This window comes from Pleurodeles waltl, chromosome 12 (genome assembly GCF_031143425.1).
Source record: "Pleurodeles waltl isolate 20211129_DDA chromosome 12, aPleWal1.hap1.20221129, whole genome shotgun sequence".
NCBI lineage: Eukaryota > Metazoa > Chordata > Amphibia > Caudata > Salamandridae > Pleurodeles > Pleurodeles waltl.
The window spans coordinates 363,389,559-363,413,878 of record NC_090451.1 but is presented as its reverse complement, the minus strand read 5'-3'; the positions used below and the strand labels follow the sequence as shown (position 1 = coordinate 363,413,878).

At 44.4% G+C, this 24,320-nt stretch overlaps 1 protein-coding gene across 1 annotated transcript in view; it reads left to right on the top strand.

Annotated features, from left to right (window-relative positions):
* GPT2 (glutamic--pyruvic transaminase 2) overlaps positions 1 to 24,320 on the top strand; it is a 235,962-nt gene that overhangs the window by 186,639 nt on the left and 25,003 nt on the right. The window contains exons 8-9 of the mRNA XM_069216618.1: positions 15,574 to 15,748; positions 16,539 to 16,694. Coding sequence (XP_069072719.1) covers positions 15,574 to 15,748; positions 16,539 to 16,694 — 331 coding nt within the window. The remainder of the gene's footprint in view (positions 1 to 15,573; positions 15,749 to 16,538; positions 16,695 to 24,320) is intronic.

The following is a 24,320-nucleotide window of genomic DNA, read 5'->3' as shown; positions in this document are numbered from 1 at the left end:
AAGTCTCAGTTCTGGGGCATAGGCAGCCCACCGTTGGGGGTTCAAGGCAACCCCAAAGTTACCACAACAGCACCTAAGGGCCGGTCAGGTGCAGAGGTCAAAGAGGTGACCAAAATACATAGGCGCCGATGGAGAACAGGGGTGCCCCGGTTCCAGTCAGCAAGCAGGTAAGTACCTGCGTCCTCGGGGGCAGACCAGAGGGGTTTTGTAGAGCACTGGGGGGGGGGGAGGAGAGGACACAAGTAGGTACACAAAAAAACACCCTCAGCGGCACAGGGGCAGCCGAGTGCAGTGTGCAAAGCAGGCATCTGGTTTCAGGTAGGAAACAGGGAGTGACCTGGGGGGGTCACTCTAGCGGTGCAGGCAGGCACAGGGGGGGCTTCTTGGGACAGACACCACTGGGGCAAAGCAGAGGGTCGCCTGGGGGTCACTCCTGCGCTGAGGTTCGGTTCCTTCAGGTGTTCCTGCGGGTGCAGTGTTGGTTCCAGGCGTCGGTTCCCTTGTTACAGGCAGTCGCGGTCAGGGGGAGCCTCTGGATTCTCTCTGTGGGGGCTCGGGGGGGGGGGGGTCATCTCTGGTTACCCACGGGCTCGCAGACACCAGGGAGTCCTCCCTGTGGTGTTTGTTCTCTGGATCTCGAGCCGGGGGCGTCGGGTGCAGAGTGTGAAGTCTAACTCTTCCGGCGGGAAACATGCAGTCTTTGAAAGTTGCTTGTTTGTTGCAAAGAAGTAGCTGGTTTTGAACAGGGCCACTGTTCACAGGAGTTTCTTGGTCCTTTAGTCCAGGGCGGTCCTCTGAAGCTTCAGAGGTCGCTGGTCCCTGTCGGATGCGTCGCTGGTGCAGGTTTTCAAAGTTGGAGACCTGCCGGTAGGGCTGGGGCCAAAGCAATTGTCATCTTCCTCCTTCTCTGCAGGCTTATAGGTCAGCAGTCCTTGTTTCTTCAGGTTGCAGGAATCTAGTTTCCTAAGTTCTGGGGAGCCCCTAAATACTGAATTTAGGGGGGTGTTTAGGTCTGGGAGGGCAGTAGCCAATGGCTACTGTCCTTGAGGGTGGCTACACCCTCTTTGTGCCTCCTCCCTGTGGTGAGGGGGGCACATCCCTAATCCTATTGGGGGAATCCTCCAAACTCAAGATGGAGGATTTCTCAAGGTAGGGGTCACCTCAGCCCAGGACACCTTAGGGGCTGTCCTGACTGGTGGGTGACTCCTCCTTGTTTTTTCTCATTATCTCCTCCAGCCTTGCCGCCAAAAGTGGGGGCAGTGGCCGGAGGGTCAGGCATGTCCTCTAGCTGGGATGCCATGGGGCACTGTAACAAAAGGGGTGAGCCTTTGAGGCTCGCCACCAGGTGTTACAGTTCCTGCAGGGGGAGGTGAGAAGCACCTCCACCCAGTACAGGCTTTGTAACTGGCCACAGAGTGACAAAGGCACTCTCCCCATGTGGCCAGCAACGTGTCTGGTGTGTGGCAGGCTGGCAGAAACTGGTCAGCTTACACTGGAAGTCGGATTGGTATTCAGGGGGCATCTCTAAGACGCCCTATGGGTGTATGTGACAATAAATTGCACACTGGCATCAGTGTGCATTTATTGTGCTGAGAAGTTTGATACCAAACTTCCCAGTTTTCAGTGTAGCCATTATGGAACTGTGGAGTTCGTGTTTGACAAACTCCCAGACCATATACTCTTATGGCTATCCTGCACTTACAATGTCTAAGGTTTTACTTAGACACTGTAGGGGCATAGTGCTCATGCACATATGCCCTCACTTGTGGTATAGTGCACCCTGCCTTAGGGCTGTAAGGTCTGCTAGAGGGGTGACTTACCTATGCCACAGGCAGTGTGAGGTTGGCATAGCACTCTGAGGGGAGGGCCATGTCGACTTAGTCATTTTCCAGGGGTACCAGTTACAAGGGACTTACCTGAGTGCCAGGGTTGTGCCAATTGTGGACACAAAGGTACAGTTTAGGGAAAGAACTCTGGTGCTGGAGCCCTGTTAGCTGGGACCCAGCACACTTTCAATCAAAAGTTAGCATCAGCAAAGGCAATAAGTTAGGGGGTAACCATGCCAAGGAGGCATTTCCTTACACAGGGCTCTCAGAGATTGCTGAAATCGGACTTGAAGGCAAACTGGAGGATCTTGAGAGAAGAGGAAATTTAACAGAATGCCTGGGGAATGTCTCCTCCACTGTTAATGTGCCTGCAGTGCAACTCATTCCATTCTCAATTCCTGCCTCCCTTGAGATGCCTCATTGAAACTGAAGTGAGGAACTGTGGTGGCACGTTCTCTGTGAAGGAGCACTTCAGCCTCTGGGTTTGATGTTGAAACACAATCCAAAATCGAAGCACTGCGTGATGTTGATTTGTTTAACCTCGAACCACGTAACATTGCGGAGATCATTGTCTTCATTTTCCTCACTCGCTCCAGTGAAATGCTGTAGAATGTTGCCACCTACTTGTCAAGTGCCTCCAAGTTCCCTGCCGTTGACCGTTTCGGTGGCAGAGCCTGTTCAGGTACAGATCCAGTCCCCAATTATATGTCTGCTACCTGAACCTAATGCAGGCATGATTGAAGGATACTTTTCTATATTGCCAGTCTGGTTAATGAATGTTCCTCCTATTGAAACGCGCCGGGTCCTTTTACTCTTTGCCATTGAATACCACCTAAAGAAACCAGATAGCGCCCACATCTTCTATATTCATACCTACAGCATATTCACCATAAAAGGTCATTGCCTGTGGATGGCCTTACCACCTTTCATTTTGTGCTGCTTGGTGAAGGAGGGGGTGGGCAAAATCGGTATTAAACTGTAAGCTCCTCCGACCTCCAGTAATCATTCTGGAGACATAGAGCCCGATTCAGCACCATGACCCCTATTGTCTTTTCGGTCCAGGATTTTGAGAATTAGCTGATGAGAAATTCTGGCATCTGCCAATTCTGAGGTTGCCACCCAAAGGCTTTCTATATAATACAGGCGCATCTGGGATAAAATCTGGCTAATTTCAAGCATGACCCAAATCTTTTTTTTTTTTTTAATGTTTGTAGTGTGGAAGAGGCTGGCCCAGAGAAACTTCTGTTTCTCTGGGAAGGGAAACTGTAAGAATCAATGCAGTGGACAGAAGTGTGTGGCACCTCAGCAAAAGCTTTCAAAGAGGTCAGAGTCACAGTCCTTTTAGAGAGGTATGACAGAGCCTTGTTAGAAAGCCCTCAACAATTTGTTGAAGAGCTCCCTAAACATTGCTGACAATATTCTCATTTGATTTTGCAAGAAGGTTGACTGGTTTCATACCAAATGATCAAAGCATCAATAGATTCAGAGACCTAACCAACTAAATTTTGCAATGGCATCGCATTGAATAGGTTGTTCTGATTGTGACTTGCATCAATGAAATATGACCTACAATTCAATATAAAGAATTTTCCCTTCTTTTGGGTTGGGGGCAGTGTCCATTTGGAATCTCTACAGACAAATGCTAACAATGAAGAATGAGGCTGAGGCTCTTAAAGCTGCAGGTTTTGAGGGGAAACAACGTTTTCAGATCTCAATATTAACATTGAGACTTCCATTGTTAGTCCAAAAAGAGGGTTCAGAACCCTGGGTGGCCTTAAAGCCTCAAACAGCAGCAGCTTGACCAGTTGAGATCTAGAGGGTAAGACAGCTTTCCTCGTCAAGACGGTTCCCTTAATCTGTAGGCAGTGACTCCGTAGCGCCCTCTCATTTTTATGTCACTCCAGTGGGTGGAGTGTATTCAGTCATGTTCAGGAGTGGAAAACAATTACTGCTGACACACGGGTACTACATTGCGTGCACCACACTGTCCATTCTGCTGAAATTGCACCCAGTCATCAACTAATACTGCTGAAAAAGGTGACTTGCCCATTTCTTCATCTCAGTGGAAAGGTATTTATTCAAGATATTTTTGGTAGAGAGTAAAGTGCCCAAAGAGGGAGGTCAGATCAGTCTCGGATTCCAGCCATGTTAACAGGGCTCAAGAAATGGTCCACATGCTTGCTGTTCATCGGTTTTTCGTGCAGCTGAAAAAGGGAAAGTGGATGACATCTATGGACTTCAACGATGTATGCTTTCACATTTCAGTTGCTAGCAAGCACATAAAATGATAAAGGTTCATGGTAGGGTTCAGTGCAGCCCTCGTTACTTTTGAGTCTGAATTCAGCTTCTCGCGCTTTTTCCAGATGAGTGGCGGTGGTGGCAGCTTTTCTCCTTAGTTGAAAATCTTCTGCCTGTACCTCGGACTTGCTGATAAAAACTCACTTGACAAAGAAGACTCTACAACACTTTCACTAATTTCCCCCACCACAGTAAAAGTACTCATATCCCTGGCAATCACCAATCTAAGAAATGTCTCTTTTGCAAAGAGCGTATCTGCAAATTTACAGAAGTGCCAGCAAGTGCTGTCAATTTTTCCTCAACCATTTGTCAAAGTCACCTCTCCGAGTTCAGTGGCATCCTGTGTCTTTATTGGTACAAATGCAAGGCTTCACATGAGGCACGTTCATAAGTGTTAGGATGATTAGTGGTCTTTTTTTTTTTTTTTTTTTTTTTTTTTATAAAGGAGACTAGTATGTCAGGCTTTAGCTTGCCACTGTTGTGACAGATGCCTCCCTGATAGGTTCTGCAGGTGAGCTCCCCAACATAACAGTGCAGCGCCATTGATCTGAAAATGATGGCCTCCAGCACATCAGTACTCCGGAAGAGGGAGCAGTCCATCTAGCTCTCAAGGTGTCCTGACTGTCTCAGGCAAGGGGCAAGAATTTGATTCTTACTGTAAGGGTCCAGAATAATTTCACCAGCATGTTGTCTGATAAAAATATATTGTCCTAAATATTGTTTACAAATATATCCCACATTTGGATTTAATCTTGGATAATCTACTACCAGTGGAGTGATATTTGTGTGAGCTATATTTAGAGGAAAATATTTGTCAGAGGATATTTATTAAACAGTATTCTTAAATGCAGCTTATTCAGACAACATGACCACAAGTCCCACCCAGGAAGGTGGCAGGTTCAGAATTCTCTCACTGGAGTCTCAAGTGATCTGGAATTGGCTTGTGGTAAAGAAACTGTCACTCAAACCAATTCACCTCTAAGACTACAGAAATCTAAATGGCTACTACTAAGTAGGTTCTACGAGGAAAATAGCAAACGGGTGCTCTTTGACTACATACTGCTGGATGTCTTTTCAAAATGGGGTTTCTGTGAAAAGATTTGTTAGCCACGCAAAATGCCCAAACTTTGCCTCTAGACTATCATAAAGTGTCTTGATGGACAATGATCTGTTATTGGATTGATGAGGGAAAATTTTATATCTCTTTTCCACCAGTTTCATTGAGACTTTCCTGAAGCTGAAACATTTCATAGCAAAGATGATTTTCATTGCATTTGAACGGTGGTAGTCTCTGGACCTCATTCATCTGTCCTTAATACCACAAAGATGGCTTTCATGGAAACCAATCCTGTTTTCTGAGATGCAGAGAAAATAAAGCAAGTCTAATGTGACCTACATTACTTTAATGATAAGGATCCAAAGTTCATAAAATGTGGTTATATAAGAGCAGTCTATAAGGGCCATGATCCCTTTAACGCATATGGGAATCTGGAGGGTGGTGGCTTAAAGAATCACCGAGCCATGTAACTTGGCTGCGGCTGCCGCCCCTAACCAAGTGGACCACACTACTATTTCTTCTATGTAACATGGTGGATACTAAAGACACAGAAATGAGGAAGAACGGAATGCAAAGGCAGGTCAAAAGAGACCTAAATCCACACCTTCACTACCGGACTCACCATTAAAATCCAAGTCTGATCAGTCCACTAATATGAATCTTGTACTGTAGCAATTATCATCTCTGCATGATCTGGTCCAATGTGCCAAGACAACACAGACCTCTTGCAAACGGACATCCACGGGTTGAGAAAAGACTTTAAAGATCTAGCCGGAAGGATCTCTGAAGCTGAATCTGCTATTAATTGCCTTAAAGATGAAAGTTATAAAACTCAAAAACCATCTAAATCTTTAAGCACTAAAGTCACTGTCTTACCTGTTGACGCCATAGATCTAGAAAAACACGAAATCCCGGGGTAATCCAGGAATCTTTTGCCTTCTAGAGGGAGTAGAAAACTCAGCAAACTCCTGTGTAGAATTCCTTGAGGATTGAATCCCATCATACACTGAACAGATCTTTCATCAAAGACTTTGAATTAGAAAGGGCACATTGGTCTCTTCTAGTAAGTTCACTGCAGGTCCTTCTAAAACCATGAAATGTCCTACAGCCGTGATCTTCAGACCTTTGAGGTACAAGCATACGGAAAAAAATGCTTCAGTATATGAAAAAATATCAACACATAATCTGGGAAGGCTCGAAAATTGGCATTGCTCAAGACTTCACCAAAGATACAGTATGTTTCTGGCAATGCTTTCTCTCCTTTTGGAAGCAAAACCATTCAGTACCTCTTTTTCATAAGTCGTTGTAGATTCAAGATCACCTTCAACGACAAAACCAGATTCTTTGAACCCTCAGACATTTAGAATTGTTTAATCGGTGATAAAACACTCTGACATGGTTCACTAGCCATATGCACCGTTTTACATTGTTGTTTTATGGAACTCATTGAGCCTTTTGTATTTTCAATTTAGCACAGATTAATATGCTGGATGTTAGTTTTGGACCTATGCCTTTAAAGCGATGTGTCATAGTATTATACCTTTGAATCTTTGAAGCATGTAAACCCTTGCTTTGTCCATCTGGTAGTCTTAAAGTAAGTACAACTCTTATGTTTATGATCAGATGTTGCCCGTTCAAAACAATGGTGAAGAAACCTATTTGTCTTAACTGATCTGATAATTCTTCTCCTTGATCCTGCAGACTCTGAAACTGTTTAGTAAATTGTTTGTTCACGTCTGGACATCTTGCTTCAGCTGTTCCAATAATATTTGCTCATACTGTGTTCCTTTTTTCAACTTTTTACAAGATACTCATATGTTATCTTACTGTTCTAATGTTCTCTTTAGAGCGGGCGGAGTTTCACTCTACAGTAGTCTTATCTTGATTTTTCTCTCATTCTCTAGATTTATAATTAAATGGCATTTGTTTGATGTTATTGTTATTAGTTTGATTGTTTGGTGAAACTACTTGTGGCGCTCCCCTTCTACAGATTGTTAACACTGGGTAGGTTTAAAGGGCTCCTATTGGGTGGGTTGGTTAGGGTTTGATGTACGTGCTCTCAAATTTGCTGCTCTTCTTTTCATTCATTTTCACATTCCTATTCATCTGTGCTTTCCCACTTTTTTGTACTTAGTTTCTACCTGGACAGGTATGGGCTCACATTCCAATACTCAAACCTCAATGTTACACCATTTATGCTCAACCCTTCATTACTGTTTCATCACCTAGGAGTTTGCGGAGATCCCAATGCTAGCACTCACTGTAAGACTCCATGGCAGTTAATTCTACCTGAACATTCAAAGTGTTCTAGCTAAACACAAAAGGCGTGAATTATCCTGGCTAAAGGAAAAAGATGAGGTATCCAAGCCAATAAGATAGATCAGTGATAGATGTGATCAGCAGGGCACAAGTATGAACCCTGGTGAGGCCGGCTTAGCCTGCCATACTTACAATGCAAGTGGTTTGAGTATCATTAAATTGGGTTATAGAAACACCTAATTTGAATCAACTCTATCACAAATCAACTGGTTGTTGCACTTTTTCATCTAGTGTTGGGTTGTGAATAGTATACATTTTTTTGATGTCCTTTGATTTCTGCTTCAGGTGAAACAAGAGTAGCTTATGATCTCATTCCCCCTCCAATCCCAATACAGCAAAACAGACTCCCTCAGGCTTTTTTCCACTGTATTGAAGAAGTAGACTTTTGTATATATTACTGCAGATAAGAAAATTTCAGAATTTCTGCACAATGGTCTCAGTGCCATGTGGATTGGGCCGTTTGTGATTACCCCCATGAGGGATATTTATGTAAAATACCACATTCAAATTCTGTTCACGCTGCCACCTCCACAGGCAAGGCTGATGGTAAAACAGCATTATTAGGAAATATATCTTTAGCAGATACCTGCAAGGCAGCTACATCACTTCTGTGCATATTTTTACTAGCTGTTACTGTGTTGAGGCACCTAACAGCGAGTTAACTGTTCTCCACTTCACACTGTTGACCCCCTTGAAGAAGGGAGGGAAGTACTTTACATTCTACACTGTATGTCGACAATCAACAGACACACACCAAACCTGGAAATTGTTACTTAGCTGTAACCAGCAGCAGTTCTGTTTGATTCATGTGAATCTCCTTCTTCTCATGTCTAGGTGGAAGGCACTACATTTTATCACATATGCACAGATCTGTCTCTATTGGAGGAGGGGCGGACCTGTACATGATCTGAGAAGGACTCTTTCTATTGGTGGATTTTGGGCAACAGAGTTTGTGAAATTGAGTTATTCTATTCGTGCCTAGAGCGAAAAAGAAGTAATATTCCTAACCCAGCACTAGATGGCTGGAGGGCGCACAGGATATATACATAGGCAGTAGATTAATATTATTAATAATTATTTTCTTTTATCATGGAATGCACCATAATTACAGTTGGATTATTCTCCATGATAGAAGACATTAACCATCCAACAAAAGTTCAGAATTAGTAGACATTGGTTAATAATGTAAAGATGGCTGAGTGAGCTTAACTCACTGGTCAGTTCCTGCAGTCACAGGATTGAGTCTTAGCTGGTCCATTCAGCTTGTCATCTTCATAAGTCATTATACACATTTGGACGTAAAAACTAGCAAAATGATGGTAGTCAGCACTTTAGAAAGTACAACTACAATTGTGACTTTTTAAGGTTCATTTCCCTTTTTTAGGTAAAATTTTCAGTTTCTCCCATGGTAAGTACAATTTATTATGTTAGGAAAACAAGAGTGAAAGGAGAAAGGGCTCAGGCTCATGAAAGCTTGCTTAAACATCAGGGCCTTCAAAAGCTTCGTGGCCCTCATCAGGTTAAGTTCCAATCTGAATGAGGAAGGGAGAGTTCCATAAGATGGGGGCCAGGACAGAAAAGCTTATGCCCCTTCTTGCTTGAACGAGTAATACTCAACTGAATAGCAAAAGAGGAACTGAGAGCTCGAGTAGGAATTGATCTCTTAATTCTACTTACTATAAAGGATAGAGCCTGGTCACGAATGGGTATGTAAATAATACAAGTCATTTTGAAAAGATCTGTGTTTCTCTGTTTTATTCAGCTTCGTGTCACATGCTCTGCAGTATAAATGAGTAGTTCAACCTGGAAGCTCTTTTTAGGTCTGCCGAAAAGAAAGCTTTGTTTAATGAACCTCACGTTTTCCAAAAACAAAAATTAATCACATGTACATTTTATACAAATGTACAGAGGCTCTTTGTCAGCCCTACTTAAGCATCAAATAATTCAAAACAAGTCAGTTGTTCAGCCTGATTAATTCATTGGCTGTCTTGCATTGATAGTGACCTCATTTTTCATGCACTCCTTTGCACATTCACCTGAAAAGGGGTGCACTTGAGTGACAACAGTGGTGTGCCTGGGCTCCTGCTCTACTCCATTATGTTTGTTTTTGCATTTTCTTTTTTTTGCATGTGCCATATGTTTGCATACTAGGCACACTTGCCAGAACCAGTTCTATTGGGTTTTCTAGTGCTTTTTCTGGACTGTAACCAACTCTATGATCTTAGTCAGGCTGCCGCCTTGTTATATTTGCATCATAAATCTGTAGTTTTATTCAGAAAAATTGATTCTTAAACAATCTATTGCAATGTTCTCTGTAATTATTCATTGGGTATTACTTTGCTTTATCGTGAAGCAAAGTAATTAGATAATACTTACTGTGCGTGCTTCCATTAATACTGTCATTACTTATCAGATAGAGACTTCTAGCTGCAGGATCCTTACCTTTGAATTCTCCCCCGGTGTCAGATGGATCTGGAAGATTTTTTGTGAGCAAGTACCCCACCACACCTCTAGGGGGTGTTGATCGGCTCCATGTCTGTTGTCTGCAGTGACTGCATCAAAAGTGGCATCAAGGTACCTGTATAGGTGCCACTCAGGCATGCTGACGTCCGTTTTTCTTTATGCACCAGCCAGCACTGATCTGAGAGAAGAGCTACTCCTCAGTCTATTTTTTACTGTACTTTTTAACTTTTTGTCGAACATTTTTGAGTTGTACCTCCTGGTGTCAAGGATGTTGTCACACAAGACAGGCTTTAAGTCCTGTGGAGCCAGTAACCGGCTGATGTCGGTGACGGATACTTTGTCTGTCTGTAGTGTTTGAAGCACGACCACAACCCAAGGCTATGCTCTGATTGCCAGGCCATGCATCCAAGACTTTGAGGGTGAGGTCCCTAAAACTGATGTCAGCCCAGCCAACAACTCCGCGCAGATCGAGGGGAAGGTCCGGGATCTAGTTGTGAAGGCGGAAGTCATTGTCGTCCAATTCCAAGTCCTCTGGATGATCGGCTAAGTCGGGGCACAAGAAGAAGAGAAAGAAGTGTAAGCATTCTTTTACTTCTCACCCGATAAGACAAGGGAAGGTCTGCATTCTCTGGCTCATTCCTCAGAACCTGCGTCTGGACCAGACGTAACCGCCTTTCCAGAAGCTGGAGTGACCCCTGCCCAACTTAGAGTTCTATGAGGCCATGCACCTCATTTATGGGCAGTCCAACCCCGCTGGCGTGCCTTCGGGGTTCCACGGGGTCAGAGAGAGCCCCATTTGTCTGTGCGACTTCGGCCTCTGCTCCGATGAGGCCCCCTCCCCCAAGGATCCAGTCCTGGTCATGCCACCTTGACCAGTCCCTATGCGGATGCTACCATCACCACTGGTGGCACTTGCTGCATTGTCATCCTGGCCAGATGGGCATCTGCCGATGCCAGCAGGAGCCTTGCCCCCTAGGTCCGAGCCTGAGCCCTATTCCCATGTGCTAGGCCTCTGGGAAGGCTGGGAGGAGTCACTGGACCCTTTAGAATACCAGCCCCATGAGGAAGAAAGGTACTGGTGTGAGGATTTGGGTGAAGCCAGTAAACTTGACACATCTCCAGATACTTGTATGCTTTCTCCCCCTACCATAGCTACAGAGGAGGGCACGTAAGCAGTAGTGAATAGGAGAGCAGCTGAGGTCCTAGACCTTCAGTTACCCTCAGTGGCAGTCAGGACTAATTTCTTGACAGAGGTGTTGCAACCAGGAACATCCACATCTGAACTCCTGCTCCCATTCAATGGTACCCTCACAGACGTCCTTTTGGGTACCTGGTATAAACCCAGCATTAGGGCTCCTGTGAATAGAACGATCACCTGCTGCCATCGCCCGCACAACGGAACCCAACCTTCTGCACACAACAACCCACCACTGAGAGCTTGGTGGTCCAAGCCTTAACTTCCCCTGGCGCTTTCCCTACCGCTCCCCTGTATAGGGAATTGAAGATGCTGGACTAATTTGGGAAGATGTTTTCTTCCGCCAGCCTGACATTGCGATCCCTGAACACTGCACGCCTTTTGGGCCATTGTTCTGCCACACTCGGTGAGACACGGATGCGCAAGTTGCCACAGGGTCCGGAGGAGGCCCGAAACGTACTAGCCCAGGCCGTTGATGATGGAAAAGACACAGCAAAGTTCACAATTTGTTGCAGACTTGACACAACTGATTCACTAAGCAGAGCGGTTTCCACGACAGTGGCTCTGAGCAGCCTAGCCTGCCTGAGGATGTCTGGCTTTTCGGGGGATGGCCATACTTCTGAAGGCACCAGACTTTAGAGAGAAAAGACAGATTCAGCGCTCGAGCACTTCAAGTATTCTTGGGCTGCGCCCATGTCCTTGGGACTCGCAGAAGCACTCCATCCACCCAGTCTGCCTTTCGCAGCTATGAAAGGGGCTTCCAGCCTCCCCAATTCCCCCTCCCAGCCACCATGCTGTGCATGCTTCCCAGCCTCTGTGTGTACAAGGGCGTGGTACCCACCAACCTCATGGGTCAGGTAGCCAGCGGTCTGGTCAGTCTGCCGCCACCCCCCCCCCCCAACTGCAACAGCCTCTAAATCCTCCTAGTCTGCCCCTTTACCATCAAGGGTACCCAGTTGGCGGCAGGATTTGCCATAACCTGCCCCACTGGAAGTCCACCTTCTCACAACTGAATGACAGATGATCATCTGTCCCTTCGCTGCAAGGAAGTCGCAGCTCTTTTGGACAAGGGAGTCAAAGAAAGGGTTCCGATGCCAGAAGTAGGCTGTTATTTCACACTACTTTCCTGTTCCCAAAAAGGAGAAAGGCCTTCACCCTATCTTATACCTGCGAGCCCTCAATCCCTTCCTTAAGAAGGACAAATTCAAAATGCTCATGTTGGCTCAGTTCTTGTCTGTCCTGGACCCAGAGGAGACTGGATGGTAGCGTTGGACTTGCAGACGCTTACTTCCACATCCCCTTCCTGCCTGCCCACAGGCATTACCTGCGATTTAGGGTAGGCCACAAGCACTTTAAGTTCACCATGCTTCCATTTGGACTAACCAGCACCCCTCAGGTGTTAACCTAGGTGATGGTGGTGGTTGCAGCAGCTCATCTGCTGAGATCAGGGGTGACAGTCTTCCTCTAGCTCGATGACTGGCTGCTAATGGCAAGCTTGGTCCAGGCTTTCGTCTCCCACCTTCATCCTATGGCAGACCTTCTGCATTCACTAGGGTTCACTATCAACGTGCTGAAGTCACACCTGAATCCCTCTCAGACACATCCTTTCATCTGAGCTGTTATAGACACGGTGCAGTTTGGAGCATACTCTCTTGAACAGCGAGTCCAGGATACTCAGGCTATGATGTCGATGTTTCAGCCTTTATCCTGGATTTCAGTGAGACTGACTTTAAGGCTGCTGGGCCTCATGGCCTCCTGCATCCTGCTAGTAACACATGCCCATTGGCATATGTGGGCTCTGCTTTGGGACCTGAAGTTCCAGTGGGTGCAGCATCAGGGGAATCTCTCTGACATGATCCAGATCTTGGCAGGAACTGCGAAAGACCTGCAGTGGTGGCTTACGAAGCATGATTGGGTCAGAGGCAGACCCTACTCCCTTCCCCAACCAGGTCTCACAGTAGTGACAGATGTCACTTTTGGGGAGAGGGGGCCATCTAGGTGAGGTGGGGGTCAGAGGACTCTGGTATCCGGCAGAATCTGGACTCCACATCAGCCTGCTGGAGCTTCGAGCCATCCGACTGGCATTGAAAGCCTTTCTACCCTCCATCAAAGCAAGGCTAATGCAGGTGTTCACAGACAACACCACTGCCATGTGGTATTACACCAAACAGAGTAGAGTAGGGTCGAAGACCCTTTGTCAAGAGGTTCTGTGCCTCTGGACATGGCTAGAGCAGCAGGGCATATCCCTGGTAGGTCAACACCTGGCTGGCTCTTTGAATGCCAGAGTAGATTAACTCAGTCGAAGATGCCTAGCGGATCACGAACGCTGCCTCTGGATGGAGACGCAGTAAGGTCTCTCAACAGTTCGCCTCCGTCGAGAACACGCAATGTCAGCAGTTTTGCTTGCTGGAGTTTTTATGGCGGCTCTTGGTTAGAGAAGCTTTTTGTCTCAAGTGGAACTTGGGTCTTCTGTACACCTTTCTGCCCTTACCACGCTTGCCCAGAGCTCTCAAGAAGATTAGGAATTACCGGGCCCTAGTCATCCTTGTGGGTTCGGACTGGGCACAGAGAGTCTGTTATCCTGAGCTACTGTCATGTCCTCCGATCAGACTGCTCCTTGGGGATAATCTTCTGTCGTAGCAGCAGGGTAGGGTTCTTCACCTGAACCTGTCTACTCTCCGCCTTCTTGCATGGAGATAAAGTGACAGCATTTGTCAGCTTTTGACCTTCATCTTGAAGTCTGTAATGTCATCTTGGCAGCCAGGAGTCTTTTCACCAAAATGGTATATGTCTGCAGTTGGGAGTGGCATGGTGCACAGAAAAGTCTGTTGATTGCCTTTCTGCTCCTCTTTCTGAGGCCCTTCTTTTCATCCTTTCCTTTGTCCAGCAAGGATCTGCCTTGGTCCCTATTAAGGGATATTTAGCTGTCATTTCTGCCTTCTTGTGGTTGCCTGATAAACCCTCTTTGTTTAAGTCCCCTTTTGGACTGTTTAACACTCCTTACAAACTTTCTTTACAACCCTTCAATACTCCCTGACATGACTGATTTGGGCTGGCAGATGCCCACGCATACGCTGGGACATACTGACCCTTCTTTATGAGCGCAAGAGCATTGGTGTTCCTCATTTTCAATTATACTATTAAACTGCACAATGCCACTATGAATACTATTGGTTCCACCCTGATCCACGGTTGCCATACACCATCCTGGAAAAAGATCTAGTTTTTCCCTGCTGTTTGCCATCTCTCCTTCTGTCCGGTGTCGCACTTGACCCCACGGACGTCCAACCCCTGGCCAGATCTTGATGGGCGTGGTGCCGATTGGTGTGCCTGCTAGCATGCACCCTGCTAGATTCGTAAGCCCTTTCTCCTGAGGGACAACCCATGGCTTCCACCTACTCAAGAAAAATTGGTGCATTGCACCCTCTGTTCCCATGGCCTTATCACCATGGGTGATTTTTTTTCCCTGATGGCCATGTATTCTCACGGACCGGAAATGTACGCTTCACGACTGCAACCAACATGGATCACTTTGTTCTTAGCCACCTGCAAAGTATGCTCAGAGCATTTCTACCAACTTACCCACTCTCGCCAGCAGACTTTGCACCTCTTACTCTGATCATCCCTGCTGATCTGAGCCACAAATTAATCTACAAGCTATATCACACCTTTCCTTGCCCTCCTCCAGGTAATGGATGGTGGGGTGCGGAAGGCATGGGAAGCAGAACTGGGACGTCAGTTATCCAGCAGTGTGGTACGCATGTTGCTCCTAGACACGTACAGTATCTCTTAACCATAGGCACAAGCTTATTAATTACAAAATCCTCTGTAGAACTTACTTGACACCTAGTGCTCTAGCCAAATTTGATCCCACACGACCCTCCACTTGATTGAAATGTGCTGCCGAAAAGACCGACTTTGTACACATGATGTGGACATGTGACCGGGTGTCAACATACTGTAGCAAGGTCTTTGTTATCCTCTCATCGATGTTGGATGCCTGTCACTCCCGACCCTTTGATGGCCCTGCTACGCTATGTGGAGACTGTTGCTAAACCTCTATGGCGTTATACAGCCATAACCCTTCTACTGGTTAAACATGAATAGCCCTACATTGGGGTTCTAAAACGTCCCCACAACATGGGCATGGCTTTATAGTTTTGTATTCTGTGACACAACCAGTGAGGTCTATGCATCCCTACAACCACCCACTTCACGACCGAAAGACATCTGGCAGCCTCTCTGTGCTTACCACTCCAGGACCCAGAGCCTCCAGACATGCAGGGACGCTGCTCTAAGACTTTACTGAAAGTAGGTAACTTGTTCATGCATGCTAGTAGATTGATGCATTTGTTGCTTAAAGTTCATTTTCAGGAACTGTGACATTTGTTAATGCTTCCTATTTTTGGCTTCAGGTGCGGATACAGAGGTGGTTATATGGAAGTAATCAATTTGCACCCAGAAATAAGGGAACAACTCCTCAAGATGCTCTCTGTTCGTCTGTGTCCTCCAGTGTCGGGTCAGGCAGCTATGGATGTTGTTGTAAATCCACCCAGACCTGAAGAAGAATCATATGAACAGTTTATCAGGGTCAGTATATTACATCTTTTCTTTTTAAACCACCATCAGTCCCAAAGTCATGAATCTAGGCATGCTTTATAAGTCTGAATGAACCACATCTGGTTATTGCCTTAATTTAGACAAGGTTTATTGATAGTCCAGCCAGGCTCTTTGTGGACACCTTCATAGTTATGGACTGATGTCTTAGACCCCTAATTTTTATCTTCGTAAAAACGTTTGTCACTGGTAGCATTTATATGCGTTGCAATAAATTAAAACCAAAGACGTGGTCGGAGTTATCAAGTGCAAATCAAATGTGCGACTTGCACGGTTTCTGAAAGCAGAGATGATTGAGATCCAAACCTGAGACACCAAACTAAGGATTACGTAACCCAACATTAGAGAAAAGTGCTAACTTTCAACTTTTAAAACTAGAAAAAGTGACGGATGTTACATTGGAAAAAGTAAGTTGACTGGATGACTCTTGGATTTTGTACTGTGGGCCACAAACATGGTGAAATTTCCCCTCTAATAAATCGATGCTAATAAAGCAGGCATGCTTGTGTCAGTGTTCATGTGGATGAAAGTCTGGTGACAAGCTTGTAACAAACCTAATTCCAGTGATTATGGTGTAATTTTCTTTTTATTAGTTGGTGCATATTTCTCCTCCTATTGCCTTAGGGATTAGATATTTTACTGTTCTTGAGTGAACTTGACATGCAGTTTATAATCGCCAAGGAAATTGAAATTACTTTTGTCTTTTTTTAGTAACAGTACATGAACTCTGCTTATGTCTAAACGCTGTGCTTTCTTTCACTAGGAAAAAGAAACCGTTTTGAGCACCCTGGCCACAAAAGCTAAATTAACCGAAGACCTGTTTAATAAAGTTCCTGGTATTCAGTGCAATCCTCTTCAGGGTGCTATGTATGCCTTCCCTAGGATCTTCATTCCTCTCAAAGCTATCCAAATAGCAAAGGTTGGTTGGTTGTCATTGCACATTTTTATTGAAACTAAAATCATTATTGCTTGCCATGTTGGTGTGCATGTCAAGTGACTGTTATGATCACAAATATATAGTATGGGTGGCCATAAAATCTTTATTTTGGGTTTGGCACTTCATTAGTACAAGTTCGAAATTTCCTGCTGCTGCATATCTGAGCCTGAAATTTCAGATATAATCACTGCTAATTATTCCAGCTTGTGAGTACTTTTTAAGGGTAACTGGTTTTCTAGGCTATATCTAAAAAGTGGAATGTGCTTCTCCAGTTTTGTATTCTGAAAATATTTTAGTTCTCTGCGTTTCACTTGTTTTTGCTTCTAAGTCAAAATTAGTTCTTCCAAGGTCCCCTCCTATTGAGCATTGCATCTGAACATCTTTGTTGTTGCTTTACCTCTAAGTACAAGCCCTATGGCAATTTTATTTATTAGTTATTTATTTACGGTCTTCGAATAGCACAGCTGTACTATATACTATAGAGATGTAAAGTATGTGTTCGATGGCATGTGTGACTGTAGATACACATGTTGTGTATTATCCCGCCATCTAGTGTTGCCTCGGAGTGCTGCAACTTGCTTTTCTTCGAGAAGGCTTTTCGAGTCACAGGATCGAGTGGCTCCTCCTTCTTGGTACTACTGCGCATGGGTTTGAGGTTCTTTTCTGGCTTTACTTTCCATCGACGGTATTGTATTTCGAGCGTGTTCTCTTAATCATAATTCACATCAACTAGGTTTTAATTTAAAACACGTACTCTTCGGGGCGAGCCTCACTCTGCCCCAGGCCTATTTTCTTGTGACACAGAAGAACATAACACCCTAATGGAACAGACGCCATTTAAATTTTGTCCTCTTTGTCACGCCAAATTTCCACACATGGATCACCATCAAGTGTGTAACCTCTGCCTTCCTCCAGATCATAACGAGGCCACCTTCAATGTGTGTCGATCGTTTTGGTCCAAAAGACACTCAGAGACAGAATTGCTCACAGGCTGCAAATGGCACACTCAACACAAGATAGCACATCAGATATTTTCGAGGATGAGCATGCACAAGAGGATCTGGTGCAACAAGGGATATTCTCGGTCAAAGACACAGATTCCGATTTGCAATTAGACATCGAGAGTCAGGACATTACTTCCGTGCAAGTCATTAGTACAAAACAAACTGCCCCTCCTCCTTCTACAAAGACGGTTAAAAACTCACAAAAGAGGTCACCAGATCACCACTGCCTTCGGGCCATGGTATGTCACGAAAACTTGATTTGAGTGCCCCGCCCTAGGGCTCTGCTCCAAAATTCAGAAAGACTGAAGAACAGTATTCACAATCTGTCTCTCTTCCTTCAGTCCAACCGAAACAACCCAAAGGTTCGGAACTGCAAACTTCGGCAACAAATATTTTGGTACCATCAACTTTGGCACCGTATATTTTGGCACCGAGCAAAACTACACCATCTTCCCCTTTGGGATCGAAGGTTCGATGCAGACATAACATTTCAATGTCAAAAACAGCTGCATCTGACAATTCAGCTTTGTTGTCTCCAATTCTAGAAATGATGCATGCTAAGCAGCAGAAACTATAAATTGATAAAGACACAGGCAGAATTCTGGCTTCTCCCACCATTCATGTGAAGAAGAAGCTTTCTTTTCAGGAGGCTCTCAAAACCTCACCGTCACCAAATAAGTCACATAAGGAAAAGGCTTCTACTACTGCACCAGCCATTCCTTTACAAGAGCCGCCACCACCTCCTCCATCTCTACATTCTTTCTCTCTCTCCTCCACCTCATTCACCTAGCTCTCAAGTGGGTGGGGAATACATACCACAGGGTTCACCTGTATATGGTAGGGAGGAACTAGGCACGACTCCACAAGACCCTTACCCCTGGAATACTTCTGATACAGACCCAAATATGGATCCAGATTTCTATCCTGCCCGCCCCTCACCTCCAGAAGAAACCACTGGCTATCAACCAGTAATAGCGAGGGCTGCTGCCTATCACAATGTGCAATTACATAAAGCCCTGATAGAGGAGGAATTTTTGTTTGATACAATCACTTCAACACATAAGGATATATAATTCCTCCTTATGTTGCCAGTAATGCTTAGACATGCCCAGGACAGTTTAGAAGAACCTGTGTGCTCCCGTATCATTACACCAAGGGTAAATAAAAAAAAAATAAGGCAGCCCCATCTGATCCAGTATACATCCAGTCCCAAGTACCACCAGATTCCATTGTTACCACCACTGCCAGGAAAAGAGTAAATAATCAGGCTACTGGAAATTCTCCTCCTCCAGAGAAAGAGAGTAAAAAACTTGTTGCAGCGGGGAAAAAAGGGTTGTTGCGCAAGCAGGCAGTTATTGGTGTATTGATAACTCCCAAGCACTACTGGCTAGGTATGATAGGGCACACTGGGATGAAATGGAAGGCATCCTTCAGCACCTCCCAGAAGAATACCAAAAACATGCACAGCAGATTGTCTCTGAAGGTCAGACAATTGCAAATAATTCAGTTAGATGTGCACTAGATGCATCTGACACAGCTGCACGAGGGGCCATTACCAGTATACTCCTTAGGAGACATGCCTGGTTAAGGTGCTCTGGTTTCATACCAGAAGTCCAACCAGCTATCCTCAATATGCCTTTTGATGGGGAGCACCTATTTGGGTTCCAAGTTGACTCCACTCTAGAAAAACTCAAAGACACCAACACTTCTAAAGCAATGTGTGCCTTACAAAACCAACCAAATAGTTTTTTTTTCGTCGGCCATTATACAGGGGTGGCTACAAGGCAACCACGTCCTCTGATCACTCAAATTTGCAGCAGCATCAAACCTCTTCCTCTGACTCCAGAGGGTTTTTCAGAGGAACATATCGAGGAAACAGCTCCAAGGGCAGGGGAAAAACCACCAACACTCGTGTTTAACCGTCCACACCCAAACATTGACTAACTCAGTATTCCCCCTCCTCATTCCACTCCAGTAGGGAGGCATCTTCAATTTTACCACCAACAGTAGATAAACATAACAACGGACCTATGGGTTCTAGCCATTATCTTACATGGTTATTGTCTAGAACTAACATCAACACATTCCACCTCACAAATGCAAGATATCAGCAGAACAACTTGCTCTTTTAAACAGAGGTCCAATCTCAACTGTCAAAAGGAGCTTTAGAAAAAGTTATTTTACAATACCAAGGAACAGGAGTGTACTCACTCTACTTCCTCATTCCCAAAAAAGAAGGCACTCTCAGGCCTATTTTAGATCTCACACCCCTAAATCGATATATTCTCTCAGAACATTTTCACATGCTCACATTTAAGGATGTGATTCAGTTACTAAAAAAGGGTGACTTCATGACTGTTCTAGATGTCAGACTCCTACTTTCACATTCCAATTCATTCTGCACACCACAAATATCGAAGGTTTGTAGTGGCAGGACAACATTATCAGTTCAAGGTTCTACCTTTTTTGAAACAATTTCACCCAGAGTATTCACCAAGTGTCTAACAGTAGTTACAGCACATCTTAGAAGGCAACAGATACACGTATTCCCTTACTAGTACGATTAGCTCAAAAAAGCCAACACTTTAAGTCCGTGTCAGTCTCACTCTTACCTCACAGTAAACTTTCTTCACAAATTAGGATTTACAATAAACTTCATAAAATCGCACTTGCAGCCTCTACAGATTAAACTGTATCTAGGGGCTATACTAGACGCACAATTGGGCCTTGCTTACCACAATCCAGCTCGTGTTCACAACTTTCAACAAATAATCTCTTCAATACAGGTCAATCAAATCTACACAGTCAAAACATTGATGAAACTCCTAGGTATAATGGCATACTTCACTGCCATCGTCCCTCATGCTGGACTCCATATGCGTCCCCTACAACAATGTCTCTCTCGTCAGTAGTCGCAAGCTCTGGGTCATCTTCAGGATTTAGTGTTGGTAGAGCAACCAGTTTACATTTCTCTCCTATGGTGGAATCCCACCAATCTACTCAAAGGACTGCCTTTTCAAGACCCAGTTCCCCAAGTAGTTCTGACCTCAGATGCCTACCTCACAGGATGGGGAGCTCATCTCCACAATCTAACAGCACAGAAATCATGGGATCCCAGTCACTAGGCCATGCACATCAATGTTTTGGAACTCCAGGCAGTCTTTCAAGCCCTAAAGGCTTTTATGCTTCACTTAATACACAAATCTGTCTTGATCCGCACAGACAACATGACAATAAAGTAAATAATTTTACAACAGGCTGGGACACGCTCTCTCCAGTTGTCTCAGCTAGCACAACAATCTGGAGGGGGTTCATCATCACCGCATTCATCTTCTGGCAGAATTATCTCCCAGACACAGACAACAACTTTGCAGACCTGCTAATCAGGACGCATCAACAACTCCATGAATGGGAACTCCACCCAGTGGTCCTTCAAAAATACTTTCAAAAGTGGGGAACACCTCAGATAAATCTGTTCGCCACAGCAGAAAACTCAAAATGCCAAAACTTTGCATCCAGGTACCCACACCCCCAGTTCAAAGGCAATGCCCTATGGATCAGCTGGTCAGGGATATTTTCTTGTGCTTTTCCACCACTCCCATTCATTCCATTCCTGGTGAGGAAAAACAGACTTCTCTCAAAATGATCCTAGTAGCAACCACATGGGCTCGTCAAATGTGGTTTACAATTCTGCTGGATCTCTCACTAGTACCTCACGAGAAACTCCCCATCAGACTCATACAAAATCTCCAACAATAAGGCATCCAGATCCCAATTCACTCAACCTTGCAGTATGGCTCCTGAAGTCAGTTCGGTTACCTTCAATTACCGGCAGAATGTATGGATATTTTAAAACATGCATGTAGGCCAACAACTAGATCCTGCTATGCAGAAAAATGTAAACGTTTTGTCTGTTACTGTCAGTCTAAACACATTGACCCATTAACACCATCAGTGCAAGACAATATTTGTTATTTGCTTCACCTGCAAAAAGCAAATCTCGCTTATACATCAATTCAACTACAATTAGCTTAAATTGCAGCATATTTATAAAACAGACAACATACTTCATTATTCAAAATACCAGTCATTAAAGCTTTTATGGAAGGCCTTAAAAGAGTAATTCCCCCAGGCTACCCCTAGTGCCTGCCTGAAATCTTAATATTGTAATCACTAGGCTCATGGGTTCTCCATATGAGCCTCTTCACTCATGTCCTATATAATTCCTTTCTTACAAAGTTGCTTTCTTAGTTGCTATTACATCTCTAAGACGTGTTAGTGAGCTACACGCATTAACGTTGGAGGAGCCTTTCTTTTAGATGCAGAAGGATAAACTTGTACTACGTACAAACCCTATATTTCTATTAAAAGTGGTATCACTATTTCACATTAATCAAACTATTGAGTTACCGGTTTTCTTTCCATAACTGGACTTTGTGGCATAAAGAGCATTCCACACATTAGATGTGAAAAGAGCCCTCCTGTATTATATTGACAGAACTAAAGAGTTCAAGAAAACTAAACCGCTTTTTATGGCTTTTTCAGCACCACATAAAGGAAATCCTATTACAAAAAATGCATAGCTAGATGGATAGTAAAGTGTATACAAATATGTTACGCAAAAGCACATGCCACAAAAAAAAAAGCGCCACAATGGCATTCTCACAGTTACTAAACATTACTGCGTAGATGTTCAAGCTCATCAGCAAGTCAATGTAGGACAGGCTGTCCTAAGAACACATTTTTTTTTTTTTTTTTTCAAACAATGTCAACTCCAACAAACTAACCACCGCATTTCTTTGGGAGGACCACTTCAGTCTATGCACAGCACGTATATCTACAGCCACACATGCCATCGAACAGAAAATGTTGCTTACAAGTAGACATCTGTTTGTGGCATGCAGTGCTGTAGATTCACATGCTCCCCTCCCACCTCCCCTGTAGCCTGTGGCCCTTTCAGTTAGTTTCTGTTTGTATATAGTTGTATATATTTCCTTATACTCGCATGGACTTACTCTTTTTTTTTATACTTCTGTATACTCTATCATTCACCCACCTGAGGCAAAACAGTTCTAACAAAGAACTCGATGCGCAATAGCACTGAGAAGGAGGAGCCACTCGATCCCGTGACTCGGAACAGCCTTCTTGAAGAAAAACGAGTTGCAGCACTCGAGTCCAACACTAGATGGCAGGATAATACACAACATGTGAATCTACAGCACTACATGCCATGAACACGTCTACTGGTAAGTAACCTTTTCCTTTATAAATAACTAGACACAAGTAGTTGTGCATTGGAAGGAGTAAAAAAACACAATATAAAAATGTAAGGGGAAGAAAGGACAGCTGAGACAATTGGGCATTATAGCATTAGTTAGATGAGGTTCAAGCTAAGCAGGTGAGTTTTTATATCGTAAAGATTTGCGCACTTCTGAGTTCTGATTGAGGACGGTGGGGAGTTCTAGGTGTTAAGGAGATTCCAAAGAAAGAGTGTTTTAGTGTGAAGGAGGTGGTTAATGCTGTGTTTACAGGAGGGGTGAGTTCTTGGTCCAGAGTCCTCTCACCATTATAGATGGTGGGTAAGGCTCTTAAGTTGAGTGGCCTTATATGAGAGACACCGAATTTTTAATTGAATTTGGATTGTAAGCCAGTGGCGGTCCTTCAGCGTTGGAGTCGTGATCAATTTTCCCAGATGAGGACAGCTGTGTTGTAGGATGGAAGACCACCTTGATGAAGGCGAGAGAGGACAGTGGAGCTCCTGCAAGAACTGTGTTGCTGTGGTCCAGGCGGTAGATGTTTAGGATATGGGCCTGGTAGTAAATAATTAGGATATGGGCCACAGGTGGTAAGAAAGTGCCTTATATTTTTTCTGGGTTTGAAAAATGTAAATTACAGACTAACACAATTTGATGAATTGTGATGCTAGAGACCGTGTGCTTCAATAGGGAAGCCTAAGGATTTTGCAGCTGGGAGAAAATATTCTTTGTTTTCCCATAAGGTATGGATGCTGGTCAGTTACAAGCCCAAGCTAGAGTTGTAACAGTCTTTGGATCAGAGTTACTCCATTTTTTTGCTCGGTCTTTTAGTAGGGCTGTAAGGCATAGAAGTGTGCGTATGAGAGTATGCTATGGCTCAAGACCTGAGCGGATGATGACCTTCCACCACATAAAAGTGTTTTAAACCTATCTCCTCCATGCTGCTGCCCTAGCGATTATTTTTGAGCTTAGACGTGGCAGTTATTGGTAATTACATATCTGCATTTAAAGATGCATATTGGGATTGGACTCAACTGCTCTTTCTGGGTGCATCAAACAGTCACCCTAACAAATGTATTAATCAAAAAGTGACATAGGGGCCAATCAGTGGTGGAGGAAAAACTGTAAAAAGACGTTAGCGAGTGGAAGGTGTACGTACTGCCAAATATTTAACACATCATAGCATTTCTTGTTGCACTGCTTCTTGCACGCAACCATCAGGAGAGCATTTCTGAAGCTTGTATCATTTAACACAGGTGATCTGTATATTGCCCACACAGAGCTACCCTATATTTTTGTGTGCTTGTCTTTCTACCTTTAAGTGCACGGAAAACCTGGTGCAAGTATGA